Here is a 16,902-nt window from a genome sequence, read left to right on the forward strand (position 1 = left end):
CCTCGAAGGGAAATGTCAACATCTTTTGAACACCTCCACACACGAGCCACTGTGCATTCCCTTTACAGCCAGCAGCTCGTGTGAGACCTCATTTAATAATTCTGTGACTCGGTAAACAAGATCCTACCTTACAGCACAGAGAACTACAGTTCCTGTCAATATCCTTATCAAGATCCTTATCAATCCTTATCAATATCCTGTGATAAACCAAAATGGAAAAGAACATGAAAAAGAATGTATATATATAACTGAATTACATTACTATGTAGCAGAAATTAACACATTGTAAGTCAACCACACTTTAATAAAGTTTTAAAAAATGATTATGTGTTGTAGAATTTAGTATCATTTTTTTGAAGGTTAAGGAAACTGAAGTTCAGAAGGCAGCTGTCTCAAGGATATCCAATTAACAAGTGACGGAACTGGACTTTTTAACGGTCATCTCCCTGCACAATCTTTCTGCAATACAGTTGCAAAGCTTGGGAATGGGAACTGAATGTAACCTGGCTAGGAATGGGCCTCCCTGAATTGCCCTGTGTAGTCTAGTCACCTGGTGTCTACTCTGACAGTCATCTCAGGTTATGACCACAGCAGAGCACACGTGCATGCGCGCGCGCACACACACACACACACTCACACACACAATGGCAGGCCCGCTATCTCCACAAGCACTGCTAGATAAGGTTTTTTTTACCCCCAAAAACGGCATAGTGAGACAGGCACGAGCAGCACTGCATACTAATCAACTCTGAAAAACTCCCATCAGAAATAACTTCAAATATGTGTTCAAGAGGCAAGGATAGCACAGGGAGTAGGAGAGCAGATTTAGGAGGCAGGCTTCCCAGCTCTGCCCTCTATTAGCTGTGTGACTTTATTCAGATTATTCAACCTCTCTGTGCCTCAGGTTTCTCAATCTGTAAAATGGGACTCAAAGGAGTACTCAACTTGTAAATTAAGAAGACGAAGCGAGTCAAGGCACATGGCCCCTGTGTACTCTGTCAGGCAGAGAGGAAACAATGCGATGCCTGGCCCGCTTGAGGCTTGTATGGGTCCGTGAGTCAATGCCAGCCCATGGTCTCCAAAGCCTCTGCCTCTCTCTGCACAGCATAAAGCTAGCAAGAACTCAGGGAAAGAGACACTTGTGGGCTGATGTGAACATGAGGAGGAACAGAACTCTGGGGCCAGTCTGGATGATCTGAAGGATGAGAAGGACTCAGGCAAAGGAGGGACAAAATTTGATGGGGTGGACAGTACAGGCAGCCAGCAGATAACAGCACGCCTATTTGTGGGAGAGGCTGGAAATAGGCATGGTCCTCGGAGTGGATGAGTGCAACACTCCTAGTAATGAGAATTTTGCTAGGCAGGACCGAGTTAGGGATTGCTGACAACATACAGGAAAGAGGGGCTGGAAGGAGAGCCAGGCCAGGATGCTAACGTGTACACACAGAATACAAGATGCCCTGAAAGATGTCTATGACATGGTGGGGCTTCCTGCCAGACTGGAAAGAGGAAAGTAAGGGGATACTTGCATATGATTCCTATATTAGGCCAGCGATGTGACAGATCCCAATCAGAAAATCATACTGAAATTACTGGAAAGTAGAAAACATGCAAAATAACACTGATAAAATATTTATTCAGCCCACTGCAACTATTCTCGGAAGCTGTTTCCTTAATTCTCTACTGAAGTTTCACTTTTTATCAATGAGTGATGAAAAGGAGGTAAGCACATTAATAATGAAAGAAGCCAGCTTCCTGCCAAGTAGTTTGAATCAGTGCCTTGCTCCGTGATCTTATGCGGCAGTCATATTTTTGGAGTATGCTGGGAAACTGGGAATTTGTCCATTATTTATCACGAAAGATTTTACATCAGCAACCTAGTAAGAAATGTACCTTTGGGGTCTTCGAGCTGAAACACTGCTTTATTTGCTATTTGCAATGACACTGCAGTTATTTGCCTGTATGCGTGCTGCTGCTGCTGCTGCTAAGTCGCTTCAGTTGTGTCCGACTCTGTGTGATCCCATAGACGGCAGCCCACCAGGCTCCCCCGTCCCTGGGATTCTCCAGGCAAGAACACTGGAGTGGGCTGCCATTTCCTTCTCCAATGTGTGAAAGTGAAAAGTGAAAGTGAAGTTGCTCAGTCGTGTCTGACTCTTAGTGACCCTATGGGCTGCAGCCCACCAGGCTCCTCCATCCATGGGACTTTCCAGGCAAGAGTACTGGAGTGGGGTGCCATTGCCTTCTCCATGTATGCATGCAGTACATTCTAAATCATGATTTTGGTCTTCGGAAACTGACCTTGATGAAAAGAATTCATTGATAATGTATGTAATTTTAAAAACTCTATTCATTATATAGATGAAATAGTGCTTAGTAATTATCAGATAAAGAGATGGATAACCTGTTTATTTGATAATTTGATAATAGATGGATGGTGGATGATTTTTTAGTTAGAAAACAAGATAATCTTATAAGAGTGGACACTTTAAGAACCATATTTATAAAAGAAATAGCTTTTTAGAAAGCAGCAACTTCTTGGGAACTAGGTAAGATTTTGTGCACTGTCATAAAAAGGCAGATTACCATGAGAAACTTATATTCTGCCCACAAACACACAACACCATTTGTCAGTTGTGCCAGTCACTGGAAATAAGGATGCCCTTTCCCTTAGAAGCTTTCTTTCTGGGGGAGGCCAATAAATAAGAAAATAAATAAAGTATCAACTAGTCAGGAAGCAACAGTTAGAAATGGACATGGAACAACAGACTGGTTCCAAATAGGAAAAGGAGTACATCAAGGCTATATATTGTTACCCTGCTTATTTAACTTATATGCAAAGTACATTATGAGAAACGCCAGGCTGAAGGAAGCACAAGCTGGAATCAACATTGTCAGGAGAATTATCATTACTTCAGATATGCAGATGGCACCACCCTTATGGCAGAAAATGAAGTAAGTGAAGTGAAGTCGCTCAGTTGTGTCCAACTCTTTGCAACCCCGTGGACTGTAGCCTACCATGCTCCTCCATCCATGGGATTCTCCAGGCAAGAATACTGGAGTGGGTTGCCATTTTAACAAGAACTAAAGAGCCTCTTGATGAAAGTGAAAGAGGAGAGTGGAAAAAGCTGGATTAAAGCTCAACATTCAGAAAACTAAGATCATGGCATCTGGTCCCATCACTTCATGGCAAATAGATGGGGAAACAATGGCCGACTTTATTTTTTGGGGCTCCAAAATCACTGCAGATGGTGACTGCAGTCATGAAATTAAAAGACGCTTGCTCCTTGGAAGGAAAGTTATGACCAACTTAGATAGCATATTAAAAAGCAGAGACAGTACTTTGACAACAAAGTTCTGCCTAGTCAAGGCTATGGTTTTTCCAGTGGTCATGTATGGATATGAAAGTTGGACTATCAAGAAAGCGGAGCGCCAAAGAATTGATGCTTTCAAACTGTGGTGTCGGAGGAGACTTTTGAGAGGCCCTTGGACAGCAAGGACATCCAACCAGTCCATCCTAAAGGAGGTCAGTCCTGGGTGTTCATTGGAAGGACTGATGCTGAAGCTGAAACTCCAATACTTTGGCCACCTAATGTGAAGAGTTGACTCACTGGAAAAGACCCTGATGCTGTGAAAGATTGAAGGTGATAGGAGAAGGGGACGACGGAGGATGAGATGGTTGGATGGCATCACCGACTCATTGAACATTGAATTTGGGTAAATTCTGGGAGCTGGTGATGGACAGGGAGGCCTGATGTGCTGCAGTCCATGGGGTCACAAAAAGTCAGACACGACTGAGCAACTGAACTGAAATGAACTAAGTGCATGAATAGCAACTGGATAAAGTATAAAAGCAGCTCAGAAGAGAAAGAAAGTAGTTTTCTCTTACCATTGTCCCAGAGATAAAAAGAAATGGGTCATAATCGGCTACTCTAAACCTATTTGGGGGGATTTGTAAAGAATCACAAGTATGTTTTATTTTGTTTTTTAATCCTATGAGAAAAAAGCTATTCATGAAAGTAGAAGGCAGGCGTGGGTAAAGTGACCGTGAGCAAGCAGTCTCTGAAATACATTTCCCAGCAATTATTAGAGATTAAAAAAGTCACATTTCTCCTTCCAACAATCAAAATTACTTTCTAATGAGTTGTTTTCATTCTACTATTCATCCAGATTAAACCAAAGCACACATTAAATACAAAAAGATTTATTTTCCATAGTTCTGCCAGGGTGAAAGCAATCTAATCAAAAACGAAATGGGGAATGAGCTCACTGAATAAATCAGAAGGAAGAATTAAAGAAGCTGACAGATATTTTGGAGGCCTGTTAAAAAATAAATTGGATTTTCATTATAAAAATTGACTTAAATAAATGATACACTTAAGAACCCACTTTAGAACATTTCCTTAAAGTCAATTTGATTATCAGCCCCAAGATATTGCATTTCAATATATTTTGTTATATTTCCAAAACACAAGAGGTATAAGAAGTACATACACAGAGTAAATGCCCAGAAAATAAAAAGAAAGAAAGAAATACTAAAAAATCTTTGATTCTGATATCTGATGTTCAGATTTGAAACCTAAATAAAAAGTTAGGCAAAATATTTTACATAGTACCACCAAATTAACTAGAGGATAATTAAAGTAAATTTTATATTTGAGGAAAAGCAAAAGAAAACTTGATAGTAGACACAGCCCTCTAAAGATCTATAATTTATAAATTACTCCCTTGATGGATAATCTGTAAGTATAGATATATCTACTAATAGGACAATATTAAGCCTTCATGAAAGACAGCTGTTCATACAAGTGAAAGTTGTGTCCAACCCTTTGTGACCCCAGGGACTATATAGTCCATGGAATTCTCCAGGCCAGAATACTGGAGTGGGTAGCTGTTCTGTTCTCCAGGGGATCTTCCCAACCCCGGGATGAAACCCAGGTCTCCCGCATTGCAGGGGATTCTTTACCAGCTGAGACACCAGGGAAGCCCTGTTCATATGACATGTGACACTTTAATCACCAGAAATGGGGAGCATGAATGTGTGTGGTGGCGGGCAGCGGGGCAGGCGGGTGGGGACTGGATCTATTCTCCGTATTTTCAAGCAAGGAATGAGGAAGTACACACCTTCTCACAATCTCTGGAGGTAGTAAGCCTTCTAGGTAAAATTATCATGTTCGTACACTCAGCAGATAACACCTGAGAAAAGAGTTTCTGTTCTAGGCACTCCACCCTTAAACAGATAAAGCTGGTAAAGGAACTCAGAATCCTGCTGTCTGAGGGACAAAGGAGGGAAATGTAAGCTGCGCTTGTTCCATGAAACCCCAAGGAAGAGGACACGGATGGGAGGGGAAGTTGTGCATACATGTTCCAGCTGTCAGATGTGTTAAAGACTGAGAGCTCTAGGAGTGAGTTCCCTGTTGCAGAAGGTATTCAAGCACACACAGAGAGAGATGGCAGGGATGGGGCAGAATGCACCCAAACTCTGAAAATTAAATGGGTCAGGACCACCTTCAGGCTGAGACCTTGTGATTATAAGAAACAGAAATCACAGCCACTGACATCGGGGGACTTACGAGTCATTTAGTGACAGTGATGTACAACAGATGCCTGGGAAAAAGTGTTGAGGGCACAGTACCCATGAGGGTCCAGGCAGGAAGCTAATGGTGCCTCAATCTGGGTAGTGTGAAGGAGAGCTTCATAAAGAGCTACTTCCAAAGGTGTAGGCAACCAGAGGGGGAAACACAATGTGCGGGGACCAGAAACAACAGCAGAGGGCCAAGGGCACCCTCCGCTTCCCTTGGATGGAAAGGGAGGAGAGGAGGGGCAGTCACCAGGACTGGGAGAGAGGCCCACGGAGGATGGGACCACCCGGCAGGAGCTGTGACCTTCCATCCTCCAGCATCTTCCTCATGACTGTAGGCGGGGCAGGGGCTGGTGTGCCCTGCAGGGTGGCGGGGCAGAGAGATCTGGGAGGCCAAACAGAAGACTTCCGGCACAAATGCCAGCAAAGCCATGGAAAACAGGGCAAACGGGAAAGTCCTGGATGAGGTAAGAGGCTCTGGACTGCCTTCTCTCTAGGTCCTTTCCAAAAGGAGCAACATGCCTTTTCAGTGGACATGGTGAAAATGAGAGTCACAGACCCATCTCTTTTTACCATCCTTGTATATATAGTGCTGGCTCTTTCTGATTCTCCAGGCATTCACCTGGATTTGTTTTCTGAACCAAGCACTCAGCTGCAAGAATTGCTCTACCCAAAACAGAAGAAGACGAGAGCTTCCCAGGTGGCGCTATTGGTAAAGAACTCACCTGCCAATACAGGAGGGGTAAGAGAAGAGGATTCGATCCCTGGGTCAGGAAGATCCCCTGGAGGAAAGCATGGCCAACCCACTCCAGTATTCTTGCCTGGAGAATCCCCACGGGCAGAGGAGCCTGGAAGGCTACAGTCTGTAGGTTCACAGAGTCAATCAGAAAAGCACAGCACAGGATCTGAAAATCTGAATATAGAACCATCTAGACTATGTTAGTTAGGCGATTTTCCATCTGATATCCTGGCTACTCATTCCTTCATTCACCAGATACGTTTAATGATCTCCTACTGGACAGGTGCTATGCTGGGCCTGGGGATTCAACTGCCAACAAGAAAAGTCCATCACTGCCTTCACTGAGCTGTCAGCTGACTGTCAATCACTCCAACCCACAACACCCTCTGTTCAGTAAAGGAATCTCAGGAGTGCTTTGGATCAGAGACGCACACTATGACCCACAGGCCAAATATGGGTGGCCTTGCTTCCATCAGCCATGTTTTATTGAAACACCCATGTCCATTAGCCTGTGTGTGGTCTATTGCTGCTTCAGTGCTACAACCTCAGAGTTGCTACAAGAGGACTGCAAAGCCTGATATATTACTAACTGGTCCTGTACAGAAAAGTTTGCCAATACTTGCTCTAAATAAAACCTAATGTTTTAAGAATAAATATATTAAAGGAAACATATTGTCACTCATCAAACATCTCTGGGTGCCCTAGCTACAAACCCAGTCATGAGGGAGGCTGGCTTTCTGCCAAGTTGCATTTCTACTGTTGCAAGTTTTGTTTCTGTATTTTTTCCTTCTTTCATTATAAAGGCAGATAAAAAAACTGTCACATGGCTAATGTCTTCAATTAACAGCTAACTCTTTTCAGAGGATGTTCACATTCTCTTATATTGTATCTAGTCTTTTGATTGATCAGAGTTCTTCCATATCATGGAAGGCCCATTTTTTCCAATGATCCTTTTCGCTGAATCACACCAAACAAGTTTTGACAGGAGTGATTTTAGGCTATCTTTTAAATTGAACAATAAAATTGATTGTAAAAGCACTTAGCCACCACTCAAGTGCTATATAAATGCAAAATCATAGCAGCAATAGTACCTTCACTTCCCTGCAGAGAGAAATATGAGTGGATGCTTTTCCCCAATCACTTGACCCAGAGAGCATTAAAATTTTAAATGTAAAAAAAAATAAATAAATAAACTAGCTTTCATTGGCTGTTACCAAAAATCCCTAATAAGAAGTGACAGGATCTGTGCCGGTTGTGGTTCTTCCGAAGGATGTTAAGCGGCTCAGCGGTGGCTGTGGCTGACCATTGATTTGCCACTCCCTAAACCCTTTTCATCCCCTAAATGGGAATCAATGTAGCATGAATAAAATTAAACAGCCATTTAGTTCATATTTAGTCACTATAATGAAGCAATAGCTGGCTGGAGAAAGATCTTTGCCAAGCCTTGGTTCCTGAAAGTTTTCCCATCGGCTAACCATAATGTCCATTTCATGGGTCAAGAGAAAGGAGAGTGAGTCCACCAGTGAACTCAGAACCAAGAATGAGATGATAACAGGAGGCAGCATGGAGAAGGTCTGGCTGATTTGATAACAAGAGAGGTTTCTGTTAGGTACCAGCTTAGATGTTCTATCGTTGAAAACACCTTCCTTGATATCCTTAGATCAAGTCATTTCCCTCCAATACATAGCTCTTAACATGCGATACTCCTGTATCACAGTTGCAGCTGGGTCATTCCTTACTTCCTTGGTCCTGTGATGGCAATGACCCTCGGTGAGTTCCACTGAGCTCATGACCTGCCTCTGCAGGGCAGAAATTGCTACAGTGAACACACAATAAGCACTGAAAAAAAAAATTAGCTTATTGTGTATTTCTTACATGGATAGGTAAGCAAGCTGGATGCCAGGTGCTCTGATAGCATGTAAGAAATACCCTGGTCATTCTAGGATATGCTCCTCAAAACTAACGGCCCATGTCTTCCTGTCCTGAGCTAGGCTCTAGGAAAATGCACAAACTGCACACCAGCTCCTGATATCCTCACCACCAACTACCTCCTCTCTGCTCTTTCACTCTCCTGTCCTAACTTCTCTTGATATATAATCATGACCAAGTTGATCCCAGCTGCAAAAAAGGAAAAAACAAAAAAACAAAAAACAACAGTATCCCATCACCTCCACCTCACCTAGCTGTTTTTACAAAGGCTGAAAAAGACAAACCTGTGGCCTACCTGCAAATTCTCATGCCACTTCTCTGCAGACCTCACCCTAATAACCATGCCTCTATTCCTAAAATGCTTTACTCTCTGATTTTAGTGCCACTATTCCCCTGATTCTTCTTCTATACCATACCCTGTCAATTCTATAATCTAATATATCTAAAAACTGATCTTCTTCTTCCTCAAACCATTAACAACTCCTGTATTTATGGCTACATCAGTCTTCTGCCAGACCTCTCAGCTCCCTCCAATCCAATCTGCACAGTGAAGTCATAGGTTCACCTCAATAATGCTCCAAAGTAATTTCACTGGTTCTATTACATTGCGACTCTGGCCCTCACCTTCAAGTGCCTTTGTACTGTAGAGTTTAACTTACATATGACAAATACAGGCCCCATGAAACAGCTATTCTGTCTGATCTTCACCACAATACCCACTGGACTCCTGACACCTTTATATGTGTTAAAACATATTCAAGGTAATGCTTTCTAAATCTTGACAAGGCCTCCAAACTACTGATTTTGGAAGGCTGGTTCCAAATACTGGTATTCCCACCATTACTCATGAAAAAAAGAGCAAAAGTCTTACTCAGAGTCATCAATTTGTGCTCCTGACCATCATTCCCGGTTTCTCTCTTAATTTTGTCATTTGTGGTCCATATCCCTGCTCTGAAAGTCATCCAGATTATGCATGTTCCAAATTATACAGGCTCTTTATTGCACTTGATCCAAAGACTTACTTCTAAAGCAGTAAGTCTTCCCAAATATAAATAAGTAGAATAGTTGCTAACACAATTTTTTGCCAAGTGACTGAGTCTCACTGTAGCCACATGAAACACTGTAAATCTCTTGATTTTAAGCAGAAAAAAGGCAGCTGCAAACAATCCCAAGAATGTGATCAATGTGTACGTAGAGACAAATACCGCTCTTGAAAAAAATATACCCTGCTCAGGAACACGGTCCACGTTATGAGTTTTTCTACATTATGAGCATTTTATGAATATTAAATAACAGTACATGTCTTTATAATCTATGACTCCTGATGACCTCAAGTCCAAAATGTGTTTCTGAACTTCCAGCCTATGAAGCTATACAAAGCCTATCATAATTCAGTACAAGCCACTGGTCCCACTTATTAGCTGCCACTTTTATTAGACATTCAGGTTACATTAAAACACAGTCTTCCCCAAATATGCTCGGCTTCCTGCCTTTACTCTTCTCATCCTTTTCATTTGCAATGTATTTCCCACTTCTACCCCTATTTCCTAAGTATCTGTTACCTATGCCACTGTCAGGGTACCACCTCCTCCAGCGAGCCCTCTGTCCCACAGCATTTTATCTGAATCTCCTAATGAAATCCCACCCTGCCCGTGAATGTTTCCTACCTAACTCTACATCTATCTCTACCCCAGGCCTGGGAGGTCTTTCAGGAGGAGACCATGTGTGTGCCACCTTTGACATCTACAGTACCTTACATCAGTTCAGTTCAGTCACTCAGTCGTGTACGACTCTTTGCGACCCCATGAACCGCAGCACACCAGGCCTCCCTGTCCATCACTAACTCCCAGAGTCCACCCAAATCCATGTCCATAAAGTCGGTGATGCCATCCAATCATCTCATCCTCTGTCGTCCCCATCTCCTCCTGCCCTCAATCTTTCCCAGCATCTGGGTCTTTTCAAATGAGTCAGCTCTTTGCATCAGGTGACCAAAGTATTGGAGTTTCAGTTTCAGCATCAGTCCTTCCAATGAACACTCAGGACTGATCTCCTTTAGGATGGGCTGTGGTTCCTTCAAAATAATGGGGGCTCAATAAAAGACGTGTTGGGGACTTCCCTGGTGGTCCAGTGGCTGAGACTCCACACGCCAATGCAGGGGGCTGGACATATATCCCTGGTCAGGGAACTAGTTCCTACATGTCCCAACTAAAGATCCCGAGACCTCAAGGAAGATCCCATGTGCTGCAACTAAGAACCAGGCAGCCAAATATACATACTGTTAAAAATAAATTTTAAAATGTGCATAACGCACTCATCTACCAACCGCAGCAATGGCCTCCAAGCACAGGCATCTTCTGCCCCCAGGAGGGAACCATTTTTTTGGGGGGTGGGGGGTCAAGCCAGGCTTGAACACGCCTGGAGGTTAGAACACACCCGGGACGCCCACACATTTGGAGGCGCAGGCCGGTGTCTAACTCCAGAAGCTCCAGCGCCGCTGCAATCCACTGCATCGGGTAGAGAGACACGGAACACGTGCGGCGCTCCGCGCCTGGCGGCCCATGGCGCTAATACGCGTCTCTGAACGACGCCACGCGCCAGGCACGCGGGGAGGCAGAGACGGGGGAGCCGGTGCAGGGCGCCTCCGCACCTACCTTCGGGGACCCTGCAGAGCAAGGAGAGCTCCTCCCGCGGAGAGCCGGTGCAGGCGGGGACGGGGCCGCGGGGACTGGAGCTCTGCGACGTCGCCGGCGGCCCTAGCCCGACCGCCCAGAGAAGGCCGCCCGGAGCCGGCTTCCGTTCGCGCTCCGGCAGCGCGCAGGGAGGGCCGGGCCGCGCGCCCCACAAGCCCCCGCGGCGCGCTCGGCCGGCCACGCCGGGGCCGCGGGTCGGGAGCGCGCTTCCCGCCGCCTGGGTGGGAGCGGGTCTTCCCGGCGGCCCCTGCGAGGGTCCGCGCCGCGCGGGCAAACGCTAAGGCGAGGTCGCGCGCCTCCCCGAGGATCGCATCCCCTCGGCTTCCCGCCGGAAGGGGAAATCGAGTCCTGGAGGAGAGCAAGCCCTCGGGGAGACTTCTGGAAGGAGATACGGTGATTCCAGCGGGGGAGGGGGAGTAGCTTGGACAGGATGAATTTGAAAACGACTCTTCTTTTCCCCCAAATTAAATTAAACTTGTGTTTCTTCCAAGAAATTGTGGTCATTACAGAATGATGTTGCTCTCTGTTCACCTTTCACATCATATGTATTGTCAATTTTGGGGGGGGGGGGCGGCGGTGGGAGCCTTACATCTTACAAAAAAAAAAAAAAAATGCTTCCATCGTTTAGAATCCCAGTTCGATTCCAAGAACCCTGAGGACAGATTCTCTGCAGGTTTCTTTGATGTTACATGCAGTGCTTGATCGCTATTGGATAGAAATCTCAGCGTGTATTTATTGTATAAAATAGCGAGCATGTCTACGTGGAGATCTGTATGGCTGATTTTAACTAAATGGATGAATCTTTCTTATTAAGATAATACATGTGCATCCAATCCGTTATTGTACATTTCTTTAAAATGTTAAGCATCGTTGTTCTAGCCATCTGCCCGTTAACGAGAATCAATGCTGCAAAGTCCATTGTAATTTGTTTAATATGTTCTTCATTAATCATGAAGAGGTAAAATTCAGGTAAGCGAAGACAGAGTTATCTTGAACTACAAATTAATGAACCCTCGATTACTGTTTACTGTATTTGCTGTTCTCTTGGAGACATATAAATCCAATCAGCGTGCATTGATCACAGACATAATCTAGAGTCACAGAGGGGAGACGTTGCCAAATTTGTCCTTGTTGGGGCAAGTGCGAAATGCGTTTCAATTCCACTCATTCATTTATTATGCAAATTGGACTGAACTATTACGTGCCAGGCACCAAGTGAGGCATGATCATTGCCCTTTGCAACTGTGCAGTCTGGTAATTAAAACAAACCTGTAAACAAACTATCAAAATATAGTGCAAGCACTGAAATTCAATTGGAAAACTGCAGAGTCAGTTTTAAAATCTCATCCTTTCTCACCAAACCATGGCTAAGTATCTATTAACCTGACAAACATTTACCATTTTTTTAAAGCTTATGGAGTGGTTATGAATTTTACAAAAATGTACAGTAGAAAATAACTTCCATGAAAATTGTACAAGTTTTAATACCGCTTTTTGTCTTACTCATCCCTAGTGGGAGTATATAATACATATGTAATAAGTCATCATTAAATGTTTGGTGAATAAAAAGTAAATGGATTTTCATTATCTTAAATCATTTAATTTGTGCTTTTTAGAAACGTTTCTGTAAATATTGTGATCTGGCTGTGTGTACCAGAGCCTGAACAACTTTTCTAAACAAGTTTATAAAGACCAAAGGAAGGTGAAAATGTACAAAGATGCAACTGCAGTCTCTTAGCTCTTCTTGTTAATTGCGCTTAAATGTAGAGTATTTGAAGGCGGCTTGAGTACAACGTCAGAAAGTCATGCTTCTCTCATGTAAGGTTTCAAGACAACAAATTCGTTGATTGCCAATCTGTACATAAAGAGGAAATGGTTAATGGCACCTACATGTTTTCAAGGTCCAAATAAAAATACAAAGGAAAAATGGTTTACCTCTGAGCAAAATATGAAACTTTAGTTGGGGAAGAGTACTAAGTTACTATCAGCCAGTTTTTTGTAAATTAAAATAAGTAACTGAATAAGTACAAAAGATGTAATCAAGGGACAATGCTAATTTTTAAAAATGGGTTCATGTTTCCTATTTTTCATGATAAGCTATTTCTTCTTTTTTTTGGGCCACACTGGGAAGCCGGTGGAACTTCCTTGACCAGGGATCAAACCCATGCCCCTTGCAGTGAAAGTGTGTAGTATTAACCAATGGACCACAAGGGAAGTCCAACAATACTAAATTTTAAATGGCTCTTTTAACCACAAAGAACAGAAAGTAGACTATCTGATAAAATGCTAAATGAGAATGTAAATCGTATTTTTAAAAGACTATTGTTAAAAATATTATTTGATTTCGTAAAGATTTGCCTTATTTTAAAATATAGTTGTGGAAATGGTAGTAAACTGTTCTATAAAGAAATAGAGAAACTTCAGTAATTCCTAGACCAACACTCATTTGTTGTTGTTCATTCACTCAGTTGTGTCCAACCCTTTGTGACCCCATGTGCCCCCCTGCAGCACTCCAGTCTCCCCTGTCCTTCACCATCTCCCAGAGTTTGCTCAAACTCATGTTCATTGAATAGATGATGTCATCAAATCACCTCCCTTGTCCTCTGTTGCCCCCTACTCCTCCTGTCTTCAATCTTTCCCGGCTTCAGAGTCTTTTCTAATGAGTCAGCTCTTCACATCAGGTGACCACAGTATTGGAGCTTCAGTTTCAGCATCAGTCCTTTCAATTCAGGATTGATTTCTTTGCCGTCCAAGGAACTCTCAAGAATCTCCTCCAACACCACGGTTTACACCCTTTTACACAGGAGAAAATTAAGCTCCGTGTTCAATTTAGTAGTTCAAGAAACATATATTGTGTCCTAAGTACAAACAAGAAAGTCTTTGTCTTCAATGATCCTGCCATGCAGTAAGGGAGCAAATTTTACCATCAAGATAATAATAACTAGCAAACACTGAACATACTGTTTCAGGTAATCATGGATTGTCTAATTTAATTCATCCTCACAAAATTTTTAGAGGGAAAGTGCTGTTTTCTAGTCATTTTACGATGAGGAAACTGAAATTAAAATTTAGATTGGTTAACTCATCCAAAGATATTTAGTTAGTAGATGGTCTTACAGAAAATGCATTAACTTCATCCCTTCACTCTAGCACATCCAGGAAGCCAGCTAGGACTCTGCTTAGCTGCTGTCCTTTAATTCCGTTCCTTGTACAGAGTATTTCATCCACTGGCATTTTAATATTTTCAGCAGTACCTGAGGCAGTGAACTGTGCAGTGCTTTTAACCATTCATCAGACTTCTTGGATCTCAGTCTCTCGGTTAGACCTGATCACTTTCACATCTATTTTAATTTCATATTGGTATTTCTCATCACTCACTTTTCTGTGCCCCATATTTTATTTAAATTGATCTAACCACATAACATAATTTTCAGCAAGTTATGATCTCATGGTTATTAAAATTAGCATCATTCCACAAAATTCTACATACTACTATCTTTAATAGTTCAACTACTGTTAACACGAAATAAGTAATTTGTATTGTCATGTATATAATTATTATATAGTTATAGTCCAGATGGCATCTTGCAACTTTTCCCTCATCTTTGTCAGTATGATTGGTATCTTTGCTTTAAGAAGAATAAAACCTTGGGACTTCCCCGGAGGTTCAGGGCTAAGACTCTGTACTCCCAACACAGGAGGCCTGGGTTTGATTCCTGGTCAGAGAACTAGATCCCAAAGCCTCAACTAGGAGTTCTCATAATGCAGCTAAAAATCCCACATGCCACATACAAGATTGAAGATGCCATGTGCCCCATGTGGGACCTGGCACAGCCAAAGAAATAAGTATTTAAAAAAAGAAGACTAAACTCCATAAAAATTTCCAAGTGTTTAAGACCAGTGAAAAGTGTTGGTCAAAGTGTCAGTTGCTCAGTTGTGTCCTACTCTTTGCAACCTCATGCTAGTCCTCCAGGATCCTCTGTCCATGGAATTCTCCAGGCAAGAATACTGGAGTGGGTAGCCATTCCTTTCTCCAGAAGATCTTCCCAACCCAGGGATCAAACATGGATTTCCTGCATTGCAGGCAGATTCTTTACCATTGGGCCACCAGGAAAGCACTTAAAACCATTAAACTATGTCAAATTCATGAAAAAAATTAAGTTTTTTTAAAAAGCATGTAATTTTGTATTTTAGAGTTTAGAATTCTAGAAAGAGGAAAAATTGAAAACATTTTCAGATAATCTCACTATTCCTTTCTTTAACATAAAGAGGAAAGGATATGTCTCTTTTTAATATACCTAAAATTACATATTGTAAAAATAATTTTTCCCCAAAATAAAATATGTTACTTTGTCTAAATGATTATATTTGAAAAGAATTTTTGAAGTATTTTTAAAACATTTTTATTTTGAGTTCACAGAGAATCTTTGGCTTTAAAAGAAATATAACAAAAAAAAAGCAAAAATCTATGTGTAAAATGAGTAATTATTTTTTGTAAGAATAATATTTCCTAATTAATGTGATTGCAAACTCATTTTTTTTCTCCTGGAAATCTTGATTCCAGCTTGTGCTTCATCCAGCCCAGCATTTCAGATGATGTATTCTGCATATAAGTTAAATAAGCAGGGTGGCAATATACAGCCTTGACATACTCCGTTCCCGATTTGGAACCAGTTTGTTGTTCCATGTCCATTTCTAACTGTTACTTCATGACCTGCATACAGATTTCTCAGGAGGTGGGTCAGGTGGTCTGGTATTCCCATCTCTTGAAGAATTTTCCACAGTTTGATGTGATCCACACAGTCAAAGGCTTTGGCATAGTCAATAAAGTAGAAGTAGATGTTTTCCTGGAACTCTCTTGCTTTTTCAATAATCCAATGGATGTTGGCAATTTGATCTCTAGTTCCTCTGACTTTTCTAAAACCAGCTTGAACATCTGGAAGTTCATGGTTCACATATTGCTGAAGCCTGGCTTGGAGAATTTTAAGCATTATTTTGACCAACCTAGGCAGCATATTAAAAAGCATAGATATTACTTTGCTGACAAAGGTCCATCTAGTCAAAACGGTGGTTTTTCCTGTAGCCATGTATGGATGTGAGAGTTGGACTATAAAGGAAGCTAAGTGCCGAAGAATTAATGATTTTGAACTGTGGCATTGGAGAAGTCTCTTGAGAGTCCCTTGGACTGCAAGGAGATCCATCCAGTCCATCCTAAAGGAGATCAGTCCCGAATATTTATTGGAAGAAGGACTGATTTTGAAGATGAAACTCCAATACTTGTGCCACCAGATGCGAAGAACTGACTCATTGAAAAAGACCCTGATGCTGGGAATGATTGAAGGCAGGAGCGGAAGGAGACAATAGAGTATGAAATGGTTGGATGGCATCACCGACTCAATGGACATGAGTTTGAGTAAGCTCCAGGAGTTGGTGATGGACAGGGAGGCCTAGCGTGCTGCAGTCCATGGGGTCCCAAAGAGTCGGACACAACTTAGCGACTGAACTGAACTGAACTTGCTAGCATGTAAGATGAATGCAATTCTGCTGTAGTTTGAACATTCCTTGGCATTGCCTTTCTTTGGGATTGGAATGAAAACCGACATTTTTCAGGCTGTGGCTACTGCTGAGTTTTCCAAATTTGCTGGCATATTGAGCCGTAGCCTGTTAACAGCATCATCTTTTAGGATTTGAAATAGCTCAACTAGAATTTGAGCTGGAGGAAGCACAAGCTGGAATCAAGATTGGTGGAGAAATATCAATAGATTCAGATATGCAGATGACACCACTCTTATGGCAGAAAGTGGAGAAGAACTAAAGAGTCGCTTGATGAAAGTGAAAGAGAAGAGTGAAAAATTCCTCTTAAAACTCAATATTCAGGAAACAGAGATCATGGCATCCAGTCCAATCACTTAATGGCAAATAGATGGAAAAACAGTGGAAACAATGAGAGACTTTTGTGGGGGGTG

General features: G+C 42.3%; 1 protein-coding gene across 3 annotated transcripts in view; it reads right to left on the reverse strand.

Moving 5' to 3' along the window:
* The window catches only part of MEI4 (meiotic double-stranded break formation protein 4), a 230,758-nt gene extending 219,468 nt beyond the window's left edge, over positions 1-11,290 (reverse strand). The window contains exon 1 of one of the 3 annotated variants that reach the window (XM_070480769.1): positions 10,898-11,290. Coding sequence is in view for 2 of the 3 variants with exons in the window: in XM_070480768.1 (XP_070336869.1) it covers positions 10,570-10,756 (187 nt within the window). In the remaining variant the exon portion in view is untranslated. Of the gene's footprint in view, positions 1-10,569; positions 10,769-10,897 lie in introns of those variants that run through there. The other 2 variants (XM_070480768.1, XM_070480767.1) reach the window with 2 other exon arrangements.
* Positions 11,291-16,902: the final 5,612 nt, after the last annotated feature.

This window comes from Odocoileus virginianus, chromosome 19, assembly GCF_023699985.2.
Source record: "Odocoileus virginianus isolate 20LAN1187 ecotype Illinois chromosome 19, Ovbor_1.2, whole genome shotgun sequence".
In the NCBI taxonomy this organism is placed as follows: Eukaryota; Metazoa; Chordata; class Mammalia; order Artiodactyla; family Cervidae; genus Odocoileus; species Odocoileus virginianus.